Source organism: Rousettus aegyptiacus, unplaced genomic scaffold (genome assembly GCF_014176215.1).
Source record: "Rousettus aegyptiacus isolate mRouAeg1 unplaced genomic scaffold, mRouAeg1.p scaffold_m13_p_6, whole genome shotgun sequence".
NCBI lineage: Eukaryota > Metazoa > Chordata > Mammalia > Chiroptera > Pteropodidae > Rousettus > Rousettus aegyptiacus.
The window spans coordinates 77,616,913-77,637,583 of record NW_023416309.1 but is presented as its reverse complement, the minus strand read 5'-3'; the positions used below and the strand labels follow the sequence as shown (position 1 = coordinate 77,637,583).

The 20,671-nt window shown below is 55.3% G+C and overlaps 3 protein-coding genes across 8 annotated transcripts in view; 2 read left to right on the top strand and 1 right to left on the bottom strand.

Annotated features, from left to right (window-relative positions):
* Positions 1 to 1,576: 1,576 nt before the first annotated feature.
* On the top strand, positions 1,577 to 3,034 carry LOC118603926. The gene has a single exon (XM_036223338.1). The coding sequence runs from the start codon at positions 2,474 to 2,476 to the stop codon at positions 3,032 to 3,034; it is 561 nt and encodes a 186-aa protein (XP_036079231.1). The 5' UTR covers positions 1,577 to 2,473.
* HIC1 (HIC ZBTB transcriptional repressor 1) lies at positions 2,624 to 7,364 on the top strand. Of its 2 annotated transcripts, none has more exons than XM_016138903.2 (2): positions 2,624 to 2,896; positions 4,342 to 7,364. In XM_016138903.2, exon 2 carries the CDS (start codon positions 4,362 to 4,364, stop codon positions 6,504 to 6,506), a length of 2,145 nt encoding a protein of 714 aa, XP_015994389.1. In that variant the 5' UTR covers positions 2,624 to 2,896; positions 4,342 to 4,361; the 3' UTR covers positions 6,507 to 7,364. The 2 variants fall into 2 exon arrangements, with proteins under 2 accessions (XP_015994389.1, XP_015994388.1); XM_016138902.2 differs by lacking the exon at positions 2,624 to 2,896 and adding an exon at positions 3,695 to 4,013.
* A 151-nt stretch (positions 7,365 to 7,515) lies between these two features.
* Positions 7,516 to 20,671, bottom strand: part of SMG6 (SMG6 nonsense mediated mRNA decay factor) — a 192,648-nt gene continuing 179,492 nt past the window's right edge. For 3 of the 5 annotated variants that reach the window (XM_016138893.2, XM_036223759.1, XM_016138894.2), the window contains 4 exons: positions 15,962 to 16,115; positions 12,718 to 12,929; positions 12,324 to 12,405; positions 9,143 to 9,273 (listed from right to left, as the gene is read on the bottom strand). In XM_016138893.2, the coding sequence (XP_015994379.1) occupies positions 9,143 to 9,273; positions 12,324 to 12,405; positions 12,718 to 12,929; positions 15,962 to 16,115 (579 nt within the window). Of the gene's footprint in view, positions 9,274 to 12,323; positions 12,406 to 12,717; positions 12,930 to 15,961; positions 16,116 to 20,671 lie in introns of all 5 variants that reach the window. The other 2 variants (XM_016138892.2, XM_016138891.2) reach the window with 1 other exon arrangement.

Sequence of the window (20,671 nt, the reverse complement as noted above, 5' to 3'; positions counted from 1 at the left end):
CTAGGGGTCTTGGAAAGCTTGGGTAGGAGGCTGGGCCTGGAAGGAAGGAATGCAGTCCAGGTACCAATAGGGAGCTGGAGATTTACGAGAAGGCAGAAAAATTTAGGAGGGTGGCTTGGACTCCCTAGAAATGAGCAAGAGGGTCCTTTTGTGCAGGAGTTGGGGAAAAGGTGGCAGAAGAAGGGAGTGAGGAAGCCTCAGCAAGTGGAAGAAAGCCAATGTCAGTAGGGTCAATTTCAGACCTTGGCACCCAGCGGACCCATTTGTGGAATGATGGGTCTTGGCAGAGCTCATACGAAGGTGATAATGAGTGAAAGAGACCAAGAGCTCAGCAGCTTAGCAGAGAGGGGTCTCCAGTGGGAAGCAGGGCAGAAACCACTTCTTGGAGGAGTTAGAGTTACTGGGGTTCAGAAATGGCAGCAAGGGCTCATGCTATGGAGCAGGGAAATTAATGATCCTGGTCCAGCTTAGCTCCTTTAATTTGAGAAAGGCTCTCAATGGGGTAGGGGCAATGCATCCAGAGAGAGGAACTGGATTGGGTATAGAGTGGGCAATGCCAGGCCAGAGCAGGTGAAACTAGGGAGGAAGGGAAAGGTCAAAGATTGAAGAAGAGTGACATCCACAACAGGGCAGCTAGGCTAGGGGAGGATCTAATGAAAGTCTCATGCAGATGTAAGGACAGCTTGAGAATAGAGGCTGGGGCAGTGAGTTAACTTGGAAAACCAGGATCCAGGAAATGTTGGGGGAAAAAAAGGACAGTGGGTGCAGCGGACACTGGGGTGGGTTCACAGTGGACAGATACCATTGCACAAGAGGCACAGGGCTGAGGGGCTCCTTGTGGGGCAAGGATCTGGCCCAATCAAGAGGTTAAAAGGTTATAGCAGAAATTGGTTCAGAGAGGTCCTCCACACTCTTTGGATCTGGCCACCTAGAGATTCTCTTTCTTTTTCCTCCCGGTTTTGTCTCAGAGGTTCTCTTCTCCCGGAATGTCTTTCTGCCTGGGGGAAGAACTATTCATCCTTCAAAGCCCAGCTCTAAGAGCACTACCGAGGAGCCTTTCTATCTCCTTCCAGCACTTCTCAGTGCACAGCACGTCCCCCTGCCATAGGGGCCTCGGCTCAGGATGCCACCATTCTTATTTTTTGAACCTCACTACTTCCCTAGTGAAGACACCGTGGGGAGACGAAAGAGAGGACTGGGATAAGATTGATCCATAACGCCAAGTAAAAGCAGGGTGAGGGCGGGCTCAGGACGCTGTGGAAATGAGGACCTGCGGGAACCAGAAGCCGTCTCCTGGCTCAGAGGCCATGAAGTCGCCCGAGGAAGAAAGGGAGCCTCTGGGGGGCGCCCGAGCCCTTGGTGTCTGTCAGGGACCGCGAGCAGGCGCGTCCGCGTCGCCTCAATGAGTGACTCAGCTACTACCTCTGGCAGAGACATGGGGGCGGAGGACCGCACTGGGGGCGACGAGCGCTGCCCGCACCCGCCCACCTGCCCTGTGTGGTTGCTAAGCTCTCCAAGGCCTTGGAGAGACGGGATCTGGGCGAACCTCAGCGGTTACTATGGTAACACTGCACCCCAGCCTCTAGCGCAGTGGTTGAGGGATGAGCAGCCAATCAGAAGCTGCAGCCGTTCTCGGGACCTACTCCCACCCTCTACGTGTGGGCGGGGGTCAGGAGGTGCAGGGAAGAGGCGGAGCGTGGGCCGCAGCGAAACCTGGCGCTGGCTGCCGCTTGATGCGGTGGCGGGGACGCGCGGGGACACTTCCGGAGTATCCCTGCGAGTTCCTGCATGCCACTGCGGGTTCCCTCTCCTCCCAGAAGGAGAGTCACCTGCATGAACCCGACCTTCGCGTGGGGTGCAGGAGCTTGAGGGGAATCCCGGGCTGCAGCCCCTCCTGTCACATTTCTCTCGGGTCTGTGGGTTGGAGACGAGGTCTCGAGGCGCATCCCTCAAAACGGCTCACTCGGGGAATCTGGAGACTGGGGTCACTTCTGTGGGACCCCAAAAGGCACTGTCCATGCATTTTCAGTCGAATAATCTGGGGTCCCTTCAGAGACTTGCAAGTTCAGGGTGGGCTGTTTGGGTAATCGGTCTGCCCACATTCAAGTTGGGCGATACGTGGCAGCCCCCCAAGTATCCTTGATAGTCGGGGCTTGGACTCCGGAAGCGGGAAGCTGAGTATCTATGCAAACATGCGCACCCCCAGGTGTCAATACCTGGAGAGGATCTGGTTGCCAACAGGTTCATTTTGTGCATGCTTAACCCGTGTGTCTGACTGAGGGTGTGTTTGTGTGGCGGTGAGTACGAGTGGACAGTCCCAATTTGGAATGTCTAAGGAGAATCCCCAAAGATCTTGTCTATTTTCTTCTCCCTTAGGATTTCCATTGCCTCCCTCCCACCATCTACTGTCACCAGAGTCCCCTCCTTGAGGGCAGGACTTCTCCGAATTGGGGCAATGTGAGAATCTGGAAATATGCACATGGGAGCGTTCAGCTCAAAATCCCGGGGTTTGTGTGGCTTGCGGGTCTGGGGCTTGGGTTCCCAGGTGGGCACATCTAGGAGGGTGAACCTGCGAATAGGCCTCCCTCCTGGATCCAGCTCTGCATCTGCGAGCCTTCAGCCCAGGTGCGCCAGAGGGAGGTCCCGACTGTGCCGCGCAAAACCGAGTGCGGACACGAGGTGGCACCATAGCTGCAGCAGAGCCCGCCAGCCCGGGCCGCTCCAGATAAGAGTGTGCGGAAAGCGCGGCGGGGCTGAGACGCAACCAGGACGCGGGGAGGACGGACCAGCAGGACAGACCGACCGGGGGCCCGGCGGGCGGAGGGCAGCGCAGCGCAGCCACGTCCCCCCTGGATCCGCCGGCAGCCGGGCCCGGGGCTTTCGACATGCCCCCCAGGTGGGTCCTCGGGCTGGGGACCGGGAGGGACAGGGGACCCAGACAACCCGGTCCTCGCGCGCTGGCCGCCTCGGGCGCATCCTTCGGCGTGGGCGTCCCAACGCGACTGGGTTTCGGAGCTCCGGGTGTCGCCCCTAGAGGAATCAGGACCACCGGGCCGCTGCTCTGCGCCGGGTTCACGGCGGGGTCAGCGGCCCGGGCCGGCTCTGCCCGCACATGGGCTGGAGAGGCGAGGGGAAGGGAAGGGGAGCTGGCGGGCGGGGCTGGCAGGGGCGCTGCCCTGGCACAGCTCGGCGCCTGGCAGTGGGGCGGGTAGGGCGCGGGCTAGGAGCTGCCACCACTACAGGGAGGGAAGCCCGGCAGGGTTGCAGCCGCAGGTAACGGGCCGCGAGGCCCTGCGGGCCAGGCGGGGAACAGGGTCGGGCGGGCAAGCGGGCGAGCAGGGCAGCCCAGGGCTCGACTCAGGCCCCGCGGCTGCCTGGCTGCCAAAGTGGGGGGCAAGAGGAAAAGCTAGGAGACGAAGGAGTGGGGCTGGCGCGCCCCTCCCAGCCTGTCTGAAGTTGGGAAACTTTTCCCCAAGTTTGGGCGGCGGAGTTCCCGTGAAGAAGGGACCGAGGGGAGCTGGGCAGGGAGGCGCCGGGCCGCGAGTGCAGACCTAAGGCCGAGGCCGGGCCGGGACGCGGGTGGGGCGCAGGCCGGGGTCAGGGCCACAGCCGGCTGCGCGCTGTGCCCGCCCGGGGCGCTGCCCCCTCCCTCCCCTGGGAGCTGCGTGGCTCCCCCCTCCCCCCCACCTGCTTCCTGCCTCAGCCTCCTGCCCCGATATAACGCCCTCCCCGCTCCGGGGCCCGGCCTTCGTGCTCTGCCCGCCACAGCAGCCGCTGCCTCCGCTCCCCGTGCCGCTGCAGCTACCCGGGGCCCCAACTGAAGGCCTGACAGCCCTCGGCCAGGGCGGCGCCACAGCGGCCACGGTGCTCCCCTCCTCCGGGTCATTTCCCCCAACTGGGGCAACTTCTCCCGAGGCGGGAGGCGCTTTTCACTCGGCTCCCTTAGATCCCACTTGGGCAAACTTCTCGGTCCTGAATGACTTTTCCTGAAGCGGACATTTTCCTCAAATCGGGTAACTGTCTCCTAAAGGGTCACTTCGCCCGAACAGTTTTCTTCTTGGAAGCCCCCAGAACCCAGCCTGTGTGCCCAGAGCCTCCGGGTCTGGGGGTGCAGGCCAGCCTGGCCGCCTCTCCACCAGCCACTCTCCTGCTCCTTCTTCTGGTCGGGGCCACGGGCCCAGGCTCCCACACTCAGAGGTCGCTGATCCTCCGCCAGTGCCCAGGCCGCCGTGCTCGATGCCTAGTTGAGGGGAAGGGGAAGTGGAGGGGAGAAGCGCCAGGCTAGTGGCCGGCAGTGAGGGCTCCATCCAGCTCTGAACCTGCTGGTGTGTGTCCCTGCAGGAGATTGTGCTGGGCAGACGATGCTGGACACGATGGAGGCGCCTGGCCACTCGAGGCAGCTGCTGCTGCAGCTCAACAACCAGCGCACCAAGGGCTTCTTGTGCGACGTGATCATCGTGGTGCAGAACGCCCTCTTCCGCGCGCACAAGAACGTGCTGGCGGCCAGCAGCGCCTACCTCAAGTCCCTGGTGGTGCATGACAACCTGCTCAACCTGGACCATGACATGGTGAGCCCGGCTGTGTTCCGCCTGGTGCTGGACTTCATCTACACCGGCCGCCTGGCTGATGGCGCAGAGGCAGCGGCAGCGGCGGCCGTGGCTCCGGGGACCGAGCCGAGCCTGGGAGCCGTGCTGGCCGCCGCCAGCTACCTGCAGATCCCTGACCTCGTGGCGCTGTGCAAGAAGCGCCTCAAGCGTCATGGCAAGTACTGCCACCTGCGGGGCGGCGGTGGCGGCGGCGGCGGCTATGCACCCTACGGGCGGCCAGGCCGTGGCCTGCGGGCCACCACGCCCGTCATCCAGGCCTGCTACTCATCCCCAGCCGGGCCTCCGCCGCCTCCCAGTGCTGAGCCGCCGTCGGGCCCCGAGGCCTCAGTGAACACGCACTGCGCCGAGTTGTACGCCTCCGGCCCCGGCCCAGCCTCCGCCCTCTGCGGCGCGGAGCGCCGCTGCTCCCCGCTCTGTGGCCTGGACCTGTCCAAGAAAAGCCCGCCGGGTTCTGCACCTCCGGAGCGGCCGCCAGGCGAGCGGGAGCTGCCTCCGCGCCCAGACAGCCCTCCCAGCGCCGGCCCCGCAGCCTACAAGGAAACACCGCTCTCCCTGCCGCCGCTGCCGCCTCTGCCCTTCCAGAAACTGGAGGAGGCCGTACCGCCTCCGGACCCGTTCCGTGGCGGCGGCAGCAGCCCGGGACCCGAGCCCCCCGGCCGCCCTGACGGGCCCAGCCTTCTCTACCGCTGGATGAAGCACGAGCCAGGCCTGGGCACCTACGGCGACGAGCTGGGCCGGGACCGCGGCTCCCCAGGAGAGCGTTGTGAGGAGCGCGGCGGGGACCCGGCTGTTTCGCCTGGGGGGCCCCCGCTCGGCTTGGTTCCACCGCCGCGCTACCCGGGCAGCCTGGACGGGCCTGGAGCGGGCGGCGACGGCGACGACTACAAGAGCAGCAGCGAGGAGACAGGCAGCAGCGAGGACCCCAGCCCACCCGGCGGTCACCTCGAGGGCTACCCGTGCCCGCACCTGGCTTATGGCGAGCCTGAGAGCTTCGGTGACAACCTGTATGTGTGCATTCCATGCGGCAAGGGCTTCCCCAGCTCTGAGCAGCTGAATGCGCACGTGGAGGCGCATGTGGAGGAGGAGGAGGCGCTGTACGGCAGGGCCGAAGCGGCTGAGGTAGCTGCCGGGGCCGCGGGCCTTGGGCCCCCTTTCGGAGCCGGAGGAGACAAGGTCCCTGGGGCTCCCGGAGGCCTGGGCGAGCTGCTGCGTCCATACCGCTGCGCGTCGTGCGACAAAAGCTACAAAGACCCGGCCACTCTGCGGCAGCACGAGAAGACGCACTGGCTGACCCGGCCCTATCCATGCACAATCTGCGGGAAGAAGTTCACACAGCGCGGGACCATGACGCGCCACATGCGCAGCCACCTGGGCCTCAAGCCCTTCGCGTGCGACGCGTGTGGCATGCGCTTCACGCGCCAGTACCGTCTCACCGAGCACATGCGTATCCACTCAGGCGAGAAGCCCTACGAGTGCCAGGTGTGCGGTGGCAAGTTCGCACAGCAACGCAACCTCATCAGCCACATGAAGATGCACGCTGTGGGTGGCGCAGCGGGCGCAGCCGGGGCACTGGCAGGGCTGGGGGGGCTGCCCGGCGTTCCCGGCCCGGATGGCAAAGGCAAGCTCGACTTTCCCGAGGGTGTCTTTGCTGTGGCCCGCCTCACGGCTGAACAGCTGAGCCTGAAGCAGCAGGACAAGGCCGCCGCCGCCGAGCTGCTGGCGCAGACCACGCACTTCCTGCACGACCCCAAGGTGGCGCTCGAGAGCCTCTACCCGCTGGCTAAGTTCACCGCAGAGCTGGGCCTCAGCCCGGACAAGGCGGCAGAGGTGCTGAGCCAGGGAGCGCACCTGGCCGCGGGGCCAGACGGCCGGACCATCGACCGTTTCTCCCCCACCTAGAGCGCCCTATCGCCGGTCCACCTCGCCACCGCCGCGTGGCCCCTGGCCCGCGCCCCCAGGGAGCGGCGGCGGGGGCGGCAGCAGCGAGCAGGCACAGCGCTCCCGGACAACTGTAGTAGCAGCCGCAGAGTCGCCGCAGTGGCGGCGGCCCCACCTCTCTGCGGCCTCACCTGGCCTCACTGCTTTGTGCCTTAGCCCGGGGTGGGGTTGAGGGGAAAACCCCGGGACGGGGTGGGATGGGGGAAGGGAGATTTATATTTTTGATATCAGCTTTGACCAAAGGAGACCCCCGGCCCTTCTCCGCCTCTTCCTGTGGTTTGTTGGCTCCCTCCCCTCTGGCTCCGTGCTGCTTTTGGGGGGAGGGGTGTCACTGTTGGGGCGCTCCCAGCCCTACCTCCGGCCCTTGCGACCACACCCATTCTCACTGTGAATCTCCCCGCTGGGGTCGGAGCGCAGGGCAGAGTTGGGGAGTGGGGAGGGGACTGAGCCGGCCGGAGGGCCCCCTGCCCCAGCTCCCGCCCGCCCCGGGACTGATAATGTGAAGTTCCTCATTTTGCACAAGTGGCACTAACCCCAGGGCCAACCCTTCCCTCTTTCGAGTCAGGGGGCTGAGAGAGCCCTAGCCTACCTGGTCTCCCACTCCCGCGGTGTCCCCTCGTCCCTTCCCTGGGGCCCGGACCATATTTATTGCATGCGCCCCGGGCAGCCCCACACCCCAAGCCCAGGCTAGGCTGGGCGGGAACGTGGTCTCTTTAGCTCCCTCTTCGTTTGTATACTTCCTACCTTGTACACAGGCTCTTCCAGAGCCGCTTCCATTTTCTATACTCATCCAAACAGCAATAAAGCAGTAACCAAGGATCCCGGACCCTTTGGCTCTCTTCCGCCCTGCACTAGGACCTGGGTGGTAGCACCAGGGTGGGCGTAGGGGCCAGACGATGCCATTATGTAGTGCAGAGGCTTGGACCTTCTACCCTCCCCAGTCTCAGATAAAGATCAGCAAGAGGTCAGGTATGTTTCATAACTAAAAATTTATTGAGGAAACAAAACCAGTGCTGCGAATGGGACAGAAAGGAGAGATGGGGTTTCTGACCCACCCAGACATTGGCCTTCATCCAGGGTAGAGGATTTCAAAGGAGGGGTCGGGGATTCTGTACCCCAAAGAGCCCAGTCTCCTGAGGCCCTGGGGGATTCATACCCTCAAACCATTGGCCGTGGCTCTCCTATATCCTTGGCTTTCTGGCATAATCTTGGGCCTTGAGAGGGCACAGCTCTGCTCCCATCCTCTGGGCAGGCTATACAGTCAGACAGAGAGGTCTGGGGGATTCCCCACTGGTCTCATTAAAATTTACTCCCAGCTTCTTCTTAAAGCCCAGTCTTCTCCTAAGTGGCCCTCATCCCTGTCCCTGGGATGGGAGAATGCATTCCCAGGAGGAAGCCTCCAGAGTGAGGCTGTGAACATAGGTGCCAGCTAAAGAGGCAACAAAAAATTCAAAAGGCCAAAGGGCCCCTGTGTCAAGTTGTTTTAGGGCAAAGCTAGAAACAGTGCAAACTCCAGGCTAGGCAGTCCTCTTCCCAGGCATTAGCCTGCAAGTTTCTCAGAGCACAGGAGCCTGAGAAAGAAGGTCAGGAGTGGGAAAGCTTTATTAGGTTCCTGCCAAAGGTACCAGAGGAGGGATTCAGAATGAGAACCTCTATGGCAAGAAACTGAGGTGAAGAAATTAAGGGGATCAGGGAGGTGAGAGGGATCAATTAGAAAGGGAAAGAGGGTGATGGGGATGACTTGGGGGGAGGGAGGTCATGGAGAGGGGAGGGGAGAACTGAGAAAAGTGTGAGGAAATTTCTTACAGTGAGAATTAGAGCAAAAGGAAGGCCAAAGAGGGGAGAGTAAGCAGGAAAAGGCCACCCAGGAAGCATGGGCCTGAGACCAGATGTCCCTTCCCTCTAGACCCATGACCATCCAAGGGGAAAACAAGTGGCAAAGTGCTATGGACCCAGACTGGTAAGGGCGGGAAGAAGAGCAGCAGGATGAATGTGTGTGTTGGGTAGGAATGGGGTAGAAGAGGTGGGGACCTAGGGCTGCTACTTGGGACATCTTGTCCAGAACCCAACTTGGGTCCATGGGGGAATCCAGGCCTCAGGGAGAGAAATGCACCTGAGGCATTCTCTTCATGGTGTGACCAAGCCTCTTGGACACATTCAGCACAGGGGTTCTAAACATTAAAGGGACCTGTGATTTCACCTGCATCTGATGGAAAACTCTAAGCCCCCTGCCCCATCTCCACCTGAGAAAGTGGCTGAGAATGCCTTCCCCCAGCCCTTGAACTAGAGAGGGGGAGGGAGAAAGACTGCATGGGCAGCCTCTCTGGCTTGCCCACCTGCTGTCACTGCAGCCAGCCACCTCCCTACTAAATCTTGGCAGCCCAGGAGGGTCCCAGCAGCTTCTGCCCAGCCCTTGGGAGGGGCTCTGTGAGGAGCAGCTCCCCCACAGCACGGCTACGGCGTGGGTTGGAAGAGGATGATGGTTTATTGTCAGGGTGGACTGGTGGCTCAGGCACGTGGGCATCTTCCGTGCTACACTGGGTGCCTGGTGTCCTCTCAGGATTGGTTCCATGGGAGTGGGCCCTGGTAGGGCCCCCTCAGCCCACCTGGGCCCATGTGAGGAAGGCTGGGATGTCTCGCACAGGCACATTCCTTGTCAGCGCCTTCACACGCAGGTTCCGGTCATCCGTCAGCAGCACCACCTCCCGCAGTAGCCGGATAGGCTCCTCTGTTGGCACAAGAGAGCAGGACTTCACTGTGGGCAGAAGGCAGAGGCACTGGCTGCCTCTCCTCTCTAGAGGGGAATGAAGTCCTGGGGGGGGTGTGTGTGTCAAAGCCAGACATTTCTTGGCCCTTTCATAAATCCTTTCCCTCATGGAGATGATCAGCTGAGGGTACCCCTCCCCTGCTGGCTTGGAGAGAGCCATGTCGGGCTGGGCTGGCCTTCTGCTTTGGACTCCTGCCTCCTATGGAGGACTGTGCTGCCTCATGTCCTGAGAGCTGCCCAAACACGGGCCTCCACACACTCCCTCTCTCCTAGTACTCTGAACTGCATGGCTGGTCCTGGGCTCGTAATACTCCTCTTACCACATATCTTCTCCCTCCAAGGCAAGCAGGTGGATGCTTTAGGTATTAAGAGGTAGAAAATGAAAGAATACAGAGCAGCTACCAGATGTGAGAAGTGGGGTTAGCTCAAGGGAGTTCTGAGGGGATAAGAGCAAAGTCCTTGGCAGAGCCATACCAAGGTGGTCCTGAGGCTATAGCTAAATGATTTCCTCTACTAAATAAAAGTGATCCATGGAGAATGGCTCTAAACAGCACAGAAGAGGAAAGAGAAAAGGTAAAGTTAGACTCATCCTCCCAGTTCTCTCCCTTTATGTGTCTCTGCCTTGTTCCGGGTGGTAGATCTGTGTATGCTTCCAGATGTCTTTATGCACATTTACAAGTATATACACTTTTTTTTAAACCCCTACAACATTACAGTCATACTAGCCACACTTACTTTAGAATTTAAACTGAGACCAAACACTCACACGAGTGATATCCTGACCCCTGGTAAAGCCTCTCAGGTGACAAGTCCACTCCTCAGTCTCAGGCTGAGAATTTCCTGACGGTGGTCTGGCAGACAGCGAGGCACAGGGAACGTCCTTTGGGGCTTACTGACAGGGCGCTGGCTGGGCTGGGGGACTGCAAATGTCCATGTCGGATCTGAGCAGTTTCAGGCTTGCCAGCTACAGGCAGGGGAGCTGAGAATTGGCTGTCAGCCTTGGGAGGAGTTTGAGGGAAGAGAAAGGGAGAGGCTTGTGGAGTTGATGGTGGTGAGAGAAGGGGAAAGGTAGATGAGGGTGTGATTGGGAGGTGAGGGGCTATGGTGGGTAGAGAAGGAGAGGAAGGTGGCCATGGATAAAGGGGTGCTCTGAGATTGCTACTCAACTGCCTGGGCCTGACCCCTCTGGAGTGTGTGAGTTTACAGTGGGGTGGTGTCATGTGGTACTGTGTGGGCTCCCAGCTGGCTACCTCGGTCTGTCCACAGCCCTGCCATTCCTGCCCTGGGACTCAGACCAGGAGAGCCCCAGGCTTTAGGTCAGCCAACCAAGGCCCAAGACTGCTGGCAGGGGTCTGCAGGGGTTTCTGTGGATACTTTGAGACATTTTTAACAATAAACATCCTCTGTTTTGATACTGGTAACTTCACTTTGTTAGAAACCAGAGACTGTCATCTTGTCAGGCCCCATCCGCTATAATCCACATGATTTTAAAATTCAACATCGTTTACACATAAACATTTGGTGACAGTTTCTCTGTGAATCTGACAAGTTAATCTGCTAAGAATTCACACTGACAAATGGGGTTTGATTACACCAGCCGTTGCTGATGTAATTCTGATAGGGGCGGTCCCTAGGATGGCAATGGGTTCCTGTAGGCTGTTTGGGGTGAAGCGGGGGTAGGGTGGGGAGACTAGTAGGGCCAAAGCCAAAATGTGTCTCTGCTAAGAAAGAAACAGCTCTGAGGCTGGGTGGGGCCAAAGCAGTATCTGAACCATACTTCCCAACAAGGCCGTCGGCACTCTTGCCTACCTCTCCCCTCGGAAGGTGCCCCTTGGAAGCTGCCTGGGAGCAGAGCCCAACCTCCTCTGTTTGGCTCAGCCAGGACTCCTTTTTACCACTTGAATGCTCCAGATCTGGCCCTAAGGGATAGTACAAGCAAGCCACATGGCAGGATGTATCTGAAGAGCAGCAGTTGTGGACTCATTACTAGCCCCTAGTACAGAGAGTGAGGCAGGAGTGAGGGGCTGCCAGGGAGCAGGTGGGAGGAGCAAGAAGGGAGAAGAAAATCCCCAGACCAACCTGAAAGCCAGGGCTAGGAAAATGAGCTGAGAGAATGGGTGACAATGACTAAAAGAAAATGACAGACTACATATATGTAGACAGAAACCAAATGGTGAGAATTATCAGCTCTGCAGACAACGTTGAGCTAGGTCCTAGGAATTCCTTCCAAAAGAAGAAATGTGAGACTCCTGGGAGCCAGGAGCAGAAAACACCTGAGCCTCACTGACTGAGGGGCTGTGCAGGAAAGTTCTGGTTGAGTGAGGTGCTGAAGTACCTGGAAGAGAGTCCCAGGGTGGGCCTGTGGCCCAAATATGGGATTCTCCTCACTAAAAAGGTCTTGAAAACTGGGCTGAGGGTTCAGTTCTTAAGCTCTCATTTGCCTCCAATACCATCCAGCCTGCAAAGTGCTACATACAGCTCATGACCATAGGAACAGGAAGAAAAGACCCACTGCTTGCTGGGGAAGTACCTTCACCCCTAGCCTGATACAGGGTAAATATCGGGGATGAACTAAGAGGGTGAGTATGGCCCAGAATAGGGAGGTGGGCCCCAGGGACCACTTGGGACTGTCCTCTCAGAGCTGTAGGCTAGGCTCAGGAGACCATGGCCAGAATAAGCTACACTGAATCATAAAGACATTCTTGCTGTCAGAGAACTCACTGAGGACCCAAGAAAGGAAATGGACGTACGCCGAGTGGGGAAGCTCACTGCCTGGAGCCTGGCTTCCTGGGCTAGGCCCATCCCAAGTTGGCCCAGGGTCTACTCGACATTCTTTGGGAGTAGGGGAGCTGTGACAGGGGAATCTGACTTCCAAGAGGGAAGGAAACTAGGCTGGCCTCAGGCCTGCATCAGGCTTGATCCCCCAAGTCCTCAAATTTCCTTAGGGCTGAGGATGGTAGGACAAGGTAAGGCTGGGGATGGATGATTTTGAGGCAGAGGCAAAGCTGTACCTTTGTTGGTGGGCATGAAGTCCTTAGCCTTGTCTTTGCAGTAGTGGAGGCAGCAGGAGAGGATCAGGTCATCGTTGTTACCCTAGAGGAAGACAGTGTGAGAGGTGCTATTGGGCAGGAGGGGGCACCATGTGGAGGAGGCACAGGTATACTTTGTTTCTGGGGTCTTGGGCAGGGTCACATCCCAGAGTCCCTCCCATACACAATCTGGCCCTGCTTAGCCAAGTCTGGCTGTCTTAAGAGTGATCTATGGGACAGGGAACTTCCACTCCTGGGACTTGACGGTGGCAGCTCACCTTCAGCTCTCTAGGTTGAGTGACCTTCCTTTAGCCCCTCCCTCCTGGAGACCCTGTTCTGAAGGCTGGCTGTGGGTACTTTCTGCTGGGGGTCTCACCAGTTGGCCAGTGATGTCCTCACTGCGAAAGGCGATGGATTCGAGTTCGTTGCCACGGCTGGTCAGGGCTCGTAGACAAGTGTCCCGACTCTCGAATCGCCGCTCAAGGAACTCGATGGACTTTCGGGCCTTTTCCTGTACCACACGGGCATAGCCCCCAGCCCGGTGGTCTGTCTCCTGCCCCTTGGCCAGGCCATCCAGCTCATTGATCACTGATGAGACACAGTCCCATAAGGTATCAGTCTCAGCAATCAGCAATTGTGTCTTCCCCCTAGGCCTTGCTTTTCCAGCCAGCCCTTTACCAGACCACAGAATCTGTCCTGCCCTACAAGAGTCTTCCATTGAAAGAAGGGGACCTTAGGGAGCAAGAATTACCCTAGACTTTTCATAATGTTCTCTCTTCTTTCTGCCTCTTCCTCCAGGCCCTGTCTTCCTCCTGGGAGGAACTTACAGAGATTTTTCTGGAGCTGCTATATTAAGAGGAAGAAACCTGGCCTCTTTAGCACATTCCTTAGTTATAGGATCGAACTGAAAGGGTCCCTCAGGAAAAGCAAGGGTATGTAGCAGCTGAAAGGAGAGAGGCACTCCGCCTTATCCACTTGGGTCCCCAACCACAGCAGTCCAAGATGGACAAAGTTCTATACCCCATACCCAGGCAGAGGGCAGAGAGGTCACCAAGTGGGAAGTAGCAGTCACAATCTCACTTGCAAGAGCCCTGGTATTCCCTAAAACCATGTCCTTGGCACATCTACCTCCTATGATATTGTGTGCGTGCGTGCGTGTGTGCGTGTGTGTGTGTGTGTGTGTGTGTGTGTGTGTGTATGCCTATGCCTGCCTGTCTGCCTGCCTATGTGTCTGGGACATGGCTTCATTTCTGGTGAAGATTCTTTCCAAAATTCCAGCCAAAAGCCTGAGGTCAAGTGGGAAATATGCACTCCTTGGGGGCTCCGGGAGAGTTTGGGGTCTGAGGCCTCTCCTCAGTGCAATGATTCATGGCTTGGGGAATCGGCATGAGCATGCTGTTCCATGGTGAGCCTGGCACTCACTGTCTGGGTATTCAGAGACACTTTCTGGAAAGGGCCCATATGGAATAAACAGACAGACAGACAGACAGACAGACACACACACACACACACACACACACACACACACACAATGCCCATGCTTTCACCAACCTCAGGCTACAGTGTCCACACAATGTATGGTTGAGGTTGGGGAGTAGTGGTAGATGGGCATATGGTACAGCAAACAGAACATCAAACACAAAAAACTGGTATTCCATCCCCAAATCTGCTTTCCTGCTTCCAAACTAAACAGGCTTCAAAGGAGAAGCTTGTTTGTGCTTCTGCACCAGGCGGGGCTTCTCAGTGCTGGGGTCAGGACTAAGGAGCATGGAGCAGGTTAAAGAGCACAAGAAACAAGCAGTGAACGCTATCCGCTTAACCCTTCATGCTCTGGACATAGGGCAGGAGTCTACTGAGGGAGGCTCAATAAACAGGAGCCCCTGAGAGTCCAAGGCCCTGCCCGGCTGAAGAAGGTTCAAAGAGTCTGCTCTAAACTGCTTTAACAGAGTTGTCATTTCCCAACGCCCTTGGGGGTCATCTAATTATTCGGCATGTATCCTCTGGGTTTTCTCATATATTTGCTTCCTCCCCACCAAATCTGGCTTTCTCCATTGAACCATAAGCTCCTCAAGACCAAGAGCTGCAGCTCTACCTTTCACTTGATCCCGCAGGAACAAAGAGACTGTGTACACAGAACAGGTACAATCTGGGCTGGTGATCAAGAATACTACTAGCATGAGCTGGTGTGTGAGGCTCCTTCTAAGTCTTAGGGGCCTCCTGAGATGTCAATTCTCTCAGTTATACCATTTCCTGACCATCTAGCAAAAAAGTGACTAATTCACTTTCTTCCCCCTGAAAATATTCTGGGTAGGAAAGCACAGAGAAATTATCTTGAAAGCTGTTCCATCCCAGAGCCCAGGGAGGGGAGAGGGGAAGTCAAACAACTTGATGGCCTTGCTGCTCTGCCTTGGGGAGAAAAGCTGCTTCACTTTTGAAGAACAGAAAATCTTCCTTTATGTCTAAGAGCCTGGGTTTAAGAGGTTCTGGCCAGGCCACATGGGGAGGGGGAAGGAAGACAGGGAGGGTGGAGGCGGGACGAGGGCTGCTTCAGTGCCAACATTCTCAGGTGGTGCTAACGCGTTTCCCACAACCCCCCAGGGTTCTATAGCCTCTGCAGGGGCGGATGTTTCCTGCCCTTTGTTTCCACCCTCATCTGGCACTAAGACACTTGGGACTGGGAGGGAAGGCCCAATGGAACATCTTGGCATGGATGTCAGAGGTGGCTTGGCAGGCAGACTGCCAGTCTGGCTGCTTTTCCAGAGGACAGGGGTCCCGAACTTGCTCCAAGTGGCTGCTGAGAAGGGGACATTTAAACGCCCGGGCTTCTCAATCATCTCCCAGACTCTCTCCCTCCACAGGCTAGCCCTTAGCTATATTAGCTGAATCAGCCAGATTAGACAGAAGCCCAAAGCCCATCCTGAGGGTGACCTACCACAGAGCTCTAAGAACCAAGGGTACCTAGACAGGTCCCTGGAGATAGCTCAGCTGGGCTCCTCTGGCCTGAGGGTGGAAGCAAACTAGCTGGGTTCTGAGATGCTGACCCTGTACCAACACCAATGACCAGACAGTTGTAAGGGCCCAAGTGGCAGGAATCCACGGGCAGGAGCCAAGGGTTTGCTCTGGAGGATTTCTGTCAGCCTGGCCTTAGGGTGACATTGGCCAGAAGAATGCTACCTCGAACCAACAGAATGATCATGAAAAGCTACAAGACAATCAGACCAAAGGCATCTAACCACTTCAAAATCCTCCCAGCCTCCCTGCCAGACCACCCAGCAGCACTGCCGTTATCTGCCAGGGCTGAGTGTTTACCAATAACGGGAACCAGCTTTGCTGTTTTACTGCAAGCTTTATAAGGATAAAAACAAGGGCTGGGCTCATGCAGCCTCTGGTTGCTGGGACACAGGAGTCCATTTGCTCAAGCAGTTTAAGCCATGGATCAGCCATAATAATTTGAACTGCTTTGATTATTAAACAATTTTCTTTGCCCCAAACATTCCCTACTTCCCTGCAAATCCTGTCTTACACACACAGCAGGGCTCTGCCTGCTTAGCCCCCCGGCTGAAGACATGTGCATAGAGGGGGCTGCTGTGCACGTGCAGGACTGCTCTGGCCTGACTCACCGATGAGGGGCACCACCAGGATGTACTTCCTGCTCTCCAGCAGCCGTGCCAGACTGGCCAGGTGGTCAATGAAGCCGTTGGTGTCTGGTACGAGGAACAAAGGTCTGATCTCGAGCTCCATCTGCCTCATCTGACTCTGGTCCTCCAGGACAGCCTGCAGGGACACAGAATGATGAGTGAGCCAGAGAGTGAGCAGGCAAGTGGCTGGGTGAGCCAGGGCCCTGACTCCACAGTGTGTCAGCATCCTGCCCCCTGAGCCTCTTCCCCCTCCGGGGGAACAACTAGCCCATCAGGCCTGAGGGACGGGCCCAAAGGCTGGGCAAAGCACTGCAATAAAAATCAACATAGACCAAATGGCCCAGGGAATGGGGTGTGACTAAAACCCCGCCTAGGACTGAGAAAGGATCTGATGGTATTAAAAATAACAGGTCTCTGAAAGTAAGACCTCGGGCTAAAAATCTACAAGGGTGAGTTAGCTTCCTTGGATATGAAAGTGGTTATACATATATTATCTAGGCAGCAAGCATATAGAGGGATACTTATCAATCTGGACATTCTACACACACACACACACACACACACACACACCCATATCCCTAAGAGAATTTGTATTTCAATTTACCCGTGTAGTTAAAAAAAGTTAGACTTAAAGGCTATACAAAAAAGCGATGCTGACAACTAATAATTAATACTGAAGTCTCCTACAGCAGCAAGAGTCCACTAGTGTGATGCATTAGGACCCAATTCTCATGTTTGCAAAAAGCAATACCTACACTGATCAGAACCTTTGCCCGACCCCCACCATTACAGTGTTTCCTCAATTTTAGTCTTTTGTGTTCTTCTTGCACTTCTCTGCCACAACTCTATGTAATCTGTACTATTATTTACTTGATGTTTTTCTTTAAACTGACTTTAAGTCAACTAATTTTTTGCTTAGCTTCTTCTTAAGCAATGACATCCATGGTATCAAGGGTTTAACAGTTAAGTCATATATTTACTAATGCAAGCTAAACTTCAATACGAAAAATCAAAGACTCTTCTATGCATCACTAAAACTCTATCTCATGTAGCACCAGTGGTCTGTGTACCACACCTTGGAAAGTGTGCAGCCTGTTAAGTCTAATTAGTGCTCGTTGGTCTTACGGCTGTTCACATCTTTTAGGGAAGCTTTATGCACATCTAAGAAAGCCCAATTTTCTCCAGTCTGATAGAGCTTTATGTGTGGCAGTGGCTCAGGTATGCCTGTCACTACAGAGCAAGGTCACTATTGTGCTGCTTCCTCTTCTGGGGGTCATGGACAAGAAGCAAACTGATTTACTGGCATCTGCCCATATAGCATGCTCCCAGTGTAGGGAGCTGGAGGGCACTGACATAAACTTTGCAAGGGCCAGGCAAGCAGGTCCCAGGCTTGTCACGCCCTCTTATGGCATTCTACCAACTTGCAGGGACATAGACACAGGCATGGGGCGGGAAGAGTAGATGTGCGTGCCAAGTGAGATGGGGCCCACAGTGCTGGGCCCTGGCCACTAACAGTCAGTGAGGAAGGTGCTCAGGTTTCACTGGCAATGACAGTAAAACTGAAAGGGCATGCCTTTGAATGCTGGGGGTGGCTTCTCTGTGACCTGCTGGGGACCTCTCCCTATGAGTAAGCCACTGCCACTGCCACCACAGCTGGTGAAAGGCACAAGCCACAGGACCCTGGCAAGCATGAGAAATGCAGTGGAGAGGCCTAGTCTGCTGGTCTTCCTATTGCTCTCATCTCATTTAGGGAAAATGCTACCACTGCTGGCCACCATCCCAGGGACCTGGGTCACTGTCCCTCCCCATGGGGCTGCCAACTAGAGCATGACAAACATTCCACCAAACTCAGCTTGGGTATTTCAAAAAATTATTTTTTATTGAGATATAATTAACATATAACACTGTATAATAGTATGGGCAGTTTGTCCCCACTGAGGTTCAGTTAATAGCTACTATTTCTCTTTATACCGAAGGAACATCAGCATTCCTGTTCCTCAGTTTCCCAGCTCTCAATGCTCTCTATCCAGGCGTCAGAAGCACTGGCACTGGTGTGGGAGGGACGGGGGGCTGCACACTGCATCCGCACCACTGCCACTGGCCCTTCCACTCCGTATTTTTCCTGCCTCTAGCCAGTTATGACTGAGGAAGTGGAACTAGCTGCCACTTTTGACCCTGTGAGAACAAGCTCTTAAGACCTCATACCATCCTACCTCCAGAGCTGACAGCAGGCAGGAGTGCCTTTAAGTCAGGTGGCCAAGGGAGACCTGGAGCCTACTTGTGTGTTCTGATGACAGGATAGAAGAAAAATTTAGGAGCAGGGTCCAGAGAAACTCTGAGTTCCTTAAGCTCTGGCTCAGAGCCAGAAAGGTGAACAAAGGCCATAGCCTCTTAGGAAGGTGGCAGCCTTGCTGGTTCCCCAGGGGTGGGGTGGGGGTCAAGCTATATGAGGGTAGTCAGAGCTGTGCTGCCATCATCCGGTCCCAGGGACACCCACAGACAACTTCCCTTAACCTGGCTCTGCCTAGTGAGTCACCATGCAACTGCTTCCTGTTACCAATATGCCCTCACGGAATCTCAGATTAAATGAAGCTGTTCCCTCTTCTCCTGGGGTATCAGTGGGCTTCTGAGGTGGGGGTCACACCTAGGTCATGAGACTGGCCCAGTGCCCTTCAAAAGAATGGCAGACTGAGGAAGGATGGGGAGTCTGCAGGCTCTTTTCTGTGGGTGTCTGTGTTTCCGGCACTCTCTAAGTGGCGCTGTGTGTGTGTGTGTGTGTGTGTGTGTGTGTTTAGCATTTGCCCTCCCAACTTTTCCAGATTTTACCCGTCAGATTCCTGGCAGCTGTGCACGGCGCCTGTGCCGGCCGTCACGTCCCATTCCGATCTCTGGGTCGCACGGTGAGAGAAGGACACAGGATGCGCAGGGAGTGAAAAAGTGATGTCGGTGGGGAGAGTGCCAAGTCCCCACTCACAGCCATGGGACGCTTGGGGAGAAGGGGGAAGCATGCTGCTGTGGAGTTCAGAGGCCGGTAGTGAGATTTATTTTTGTTTGTATGAGTAAAAAGCTGCAGAAGCCTCTGGTGGGGGTGAGGGGGTGCAACTGGAATGCTGTGATTCAGACAGACTGGCCCTGGCCTGGAATCAAGTGTGTTGACCCGGAAAGAGCGTTCCACAGGAACCCTTTTCACTGCAGCTAAGACTGGACCACAGTGGTCCTAGGACGGTGAACTGGGAAATCAAGGAAAGCGTGGACACTTTGAATCAGTTCAGTGGCAATATAGTCCAAGTTGTCATAAAGTGTGGAAGAGAGAAAGAACTTGATTGTTTCTGGAAGATGCTAAGTAACCAACTGTCTCTGAAGTATGGGAGCATCCTTGAGCAAGCTGGTGGGGTACTGAGAAAGAGAAAATTCACATCTGAAGAGGAAACTAACAGCTCTGGGTCCCCAGGAAGGGCTCTTTCACAGGTTAAATTCCTTCTTCTAGACAGTGGGGATAATTTGGGGATGCTAACCCACTGAAAACTGAGATACTGATAATTACAAATAAAAATAATGTAATTAGCTCACACAGGAGTTGTGGAACTTGAAGAACCCAGATCACGAAGCAGAGCCAGATCATGAGAAGGCCTTCTTAGGTCTTCCTTTTGCTTAGGGTTCCACAGGGAGTATGGCTGCTTCCTTCCCCCTACAGGGTGATGGAATCATTTATCCTTGGGCCTCTCTGGCCAGAGCAATGTCTTCATCAGAAATGAGTTTTGTTAACACAGAAAATTTCCATGCTCACTTTGTATGTGAAAGTATCTAGCAAAGTGCCTGATACACATATCAGTAACTTAAATGTCAGCTCCCTTTCATCCTGCCCAGCTCCATTTCTCGTCTCTTATCTACTATATATCCAGGAAGGTAAACATCTGGAGAAAACAGGGAGCAGAGCTGGAGATGAAGAGGAGCCAGGCAGAGGACTGTTGATTTCTATTATAAAACTTGTGGTACTCTTGTTGTTTTAACCATATGGAGATATTTTTAAAAAATGAAGAATGAATAATGGAAATGAAATAAAAAATAGGAATAGTTGATAAGATAACCACCAACAGTATAGGAAGAAGTTCCTTCTTGAGCCACAGAAACCAAAGGGAGCAGCAGATGCTGCATTTGCTATAGAAGCAGGTGGAACCATTAGCCTTCTCTGGAAGCGATGTGGTTAGCACCTTCATTTGGGTGGGTTGCTCATGGGAAAGTTTCTGCTTAGGATCCCTTTTCTGGATGTCTAAAGTCAGTACCATGGAGCTTAACATATACTTGTTTTCTTTTTAAAAGTTATAAGTATGATAACTTGCTTGCTACTGATTGTTTTATGAAGATTGATCTTATTTTCAAACTAGAGACTTTAAGGAGCTCAAAAAGAACTGCCTTTTCTTGTAGTTTCTTTTACAATACTGAGCATAGAGTCTGATATAGGAGCTCAATCAGCTAAATCACAGAATCTCAAGATTGAAGGGAAGTTTAAAAGTAATTTGATGGACTTTTATTTGATAATTATTGCTCTGAGAATGCCCAAGAAGTGTGCCCTTTCCTGATGGAGAGGGAGTGGCAAGGCTAAGTGGCAGGACATCTCTGAACTTGCTCCAAACAGCAGCCTCAGGGTGTTCTAGCCAATGGCCTGATCATTTTGTAAGAGAACAGGACCCT

Bases quoted from the DNA above. Each gene is read 5' to 3' on its own strand.
- LOC118603926 (XM_036223338.1), top strand. From the start codon at position 2,474: ATGCACATGGGAGCGTTCAGCTCAAAATCCCGGGGTTTGTGTGGCTTG.
- HIC1 (XM_016138902.2), top strand. From the start codon at position 3,977: ATGACTTTTCCTGAAGCGGACATTTTCCTCAAATCGG. The intron at 4,014-4,341 runs GTAACTGTCTCC...GTGTCCCTGCAG, and splicing joins GGACATTTTCCTCAAATCGG to GAGATTGTGCTGGGCAGACG.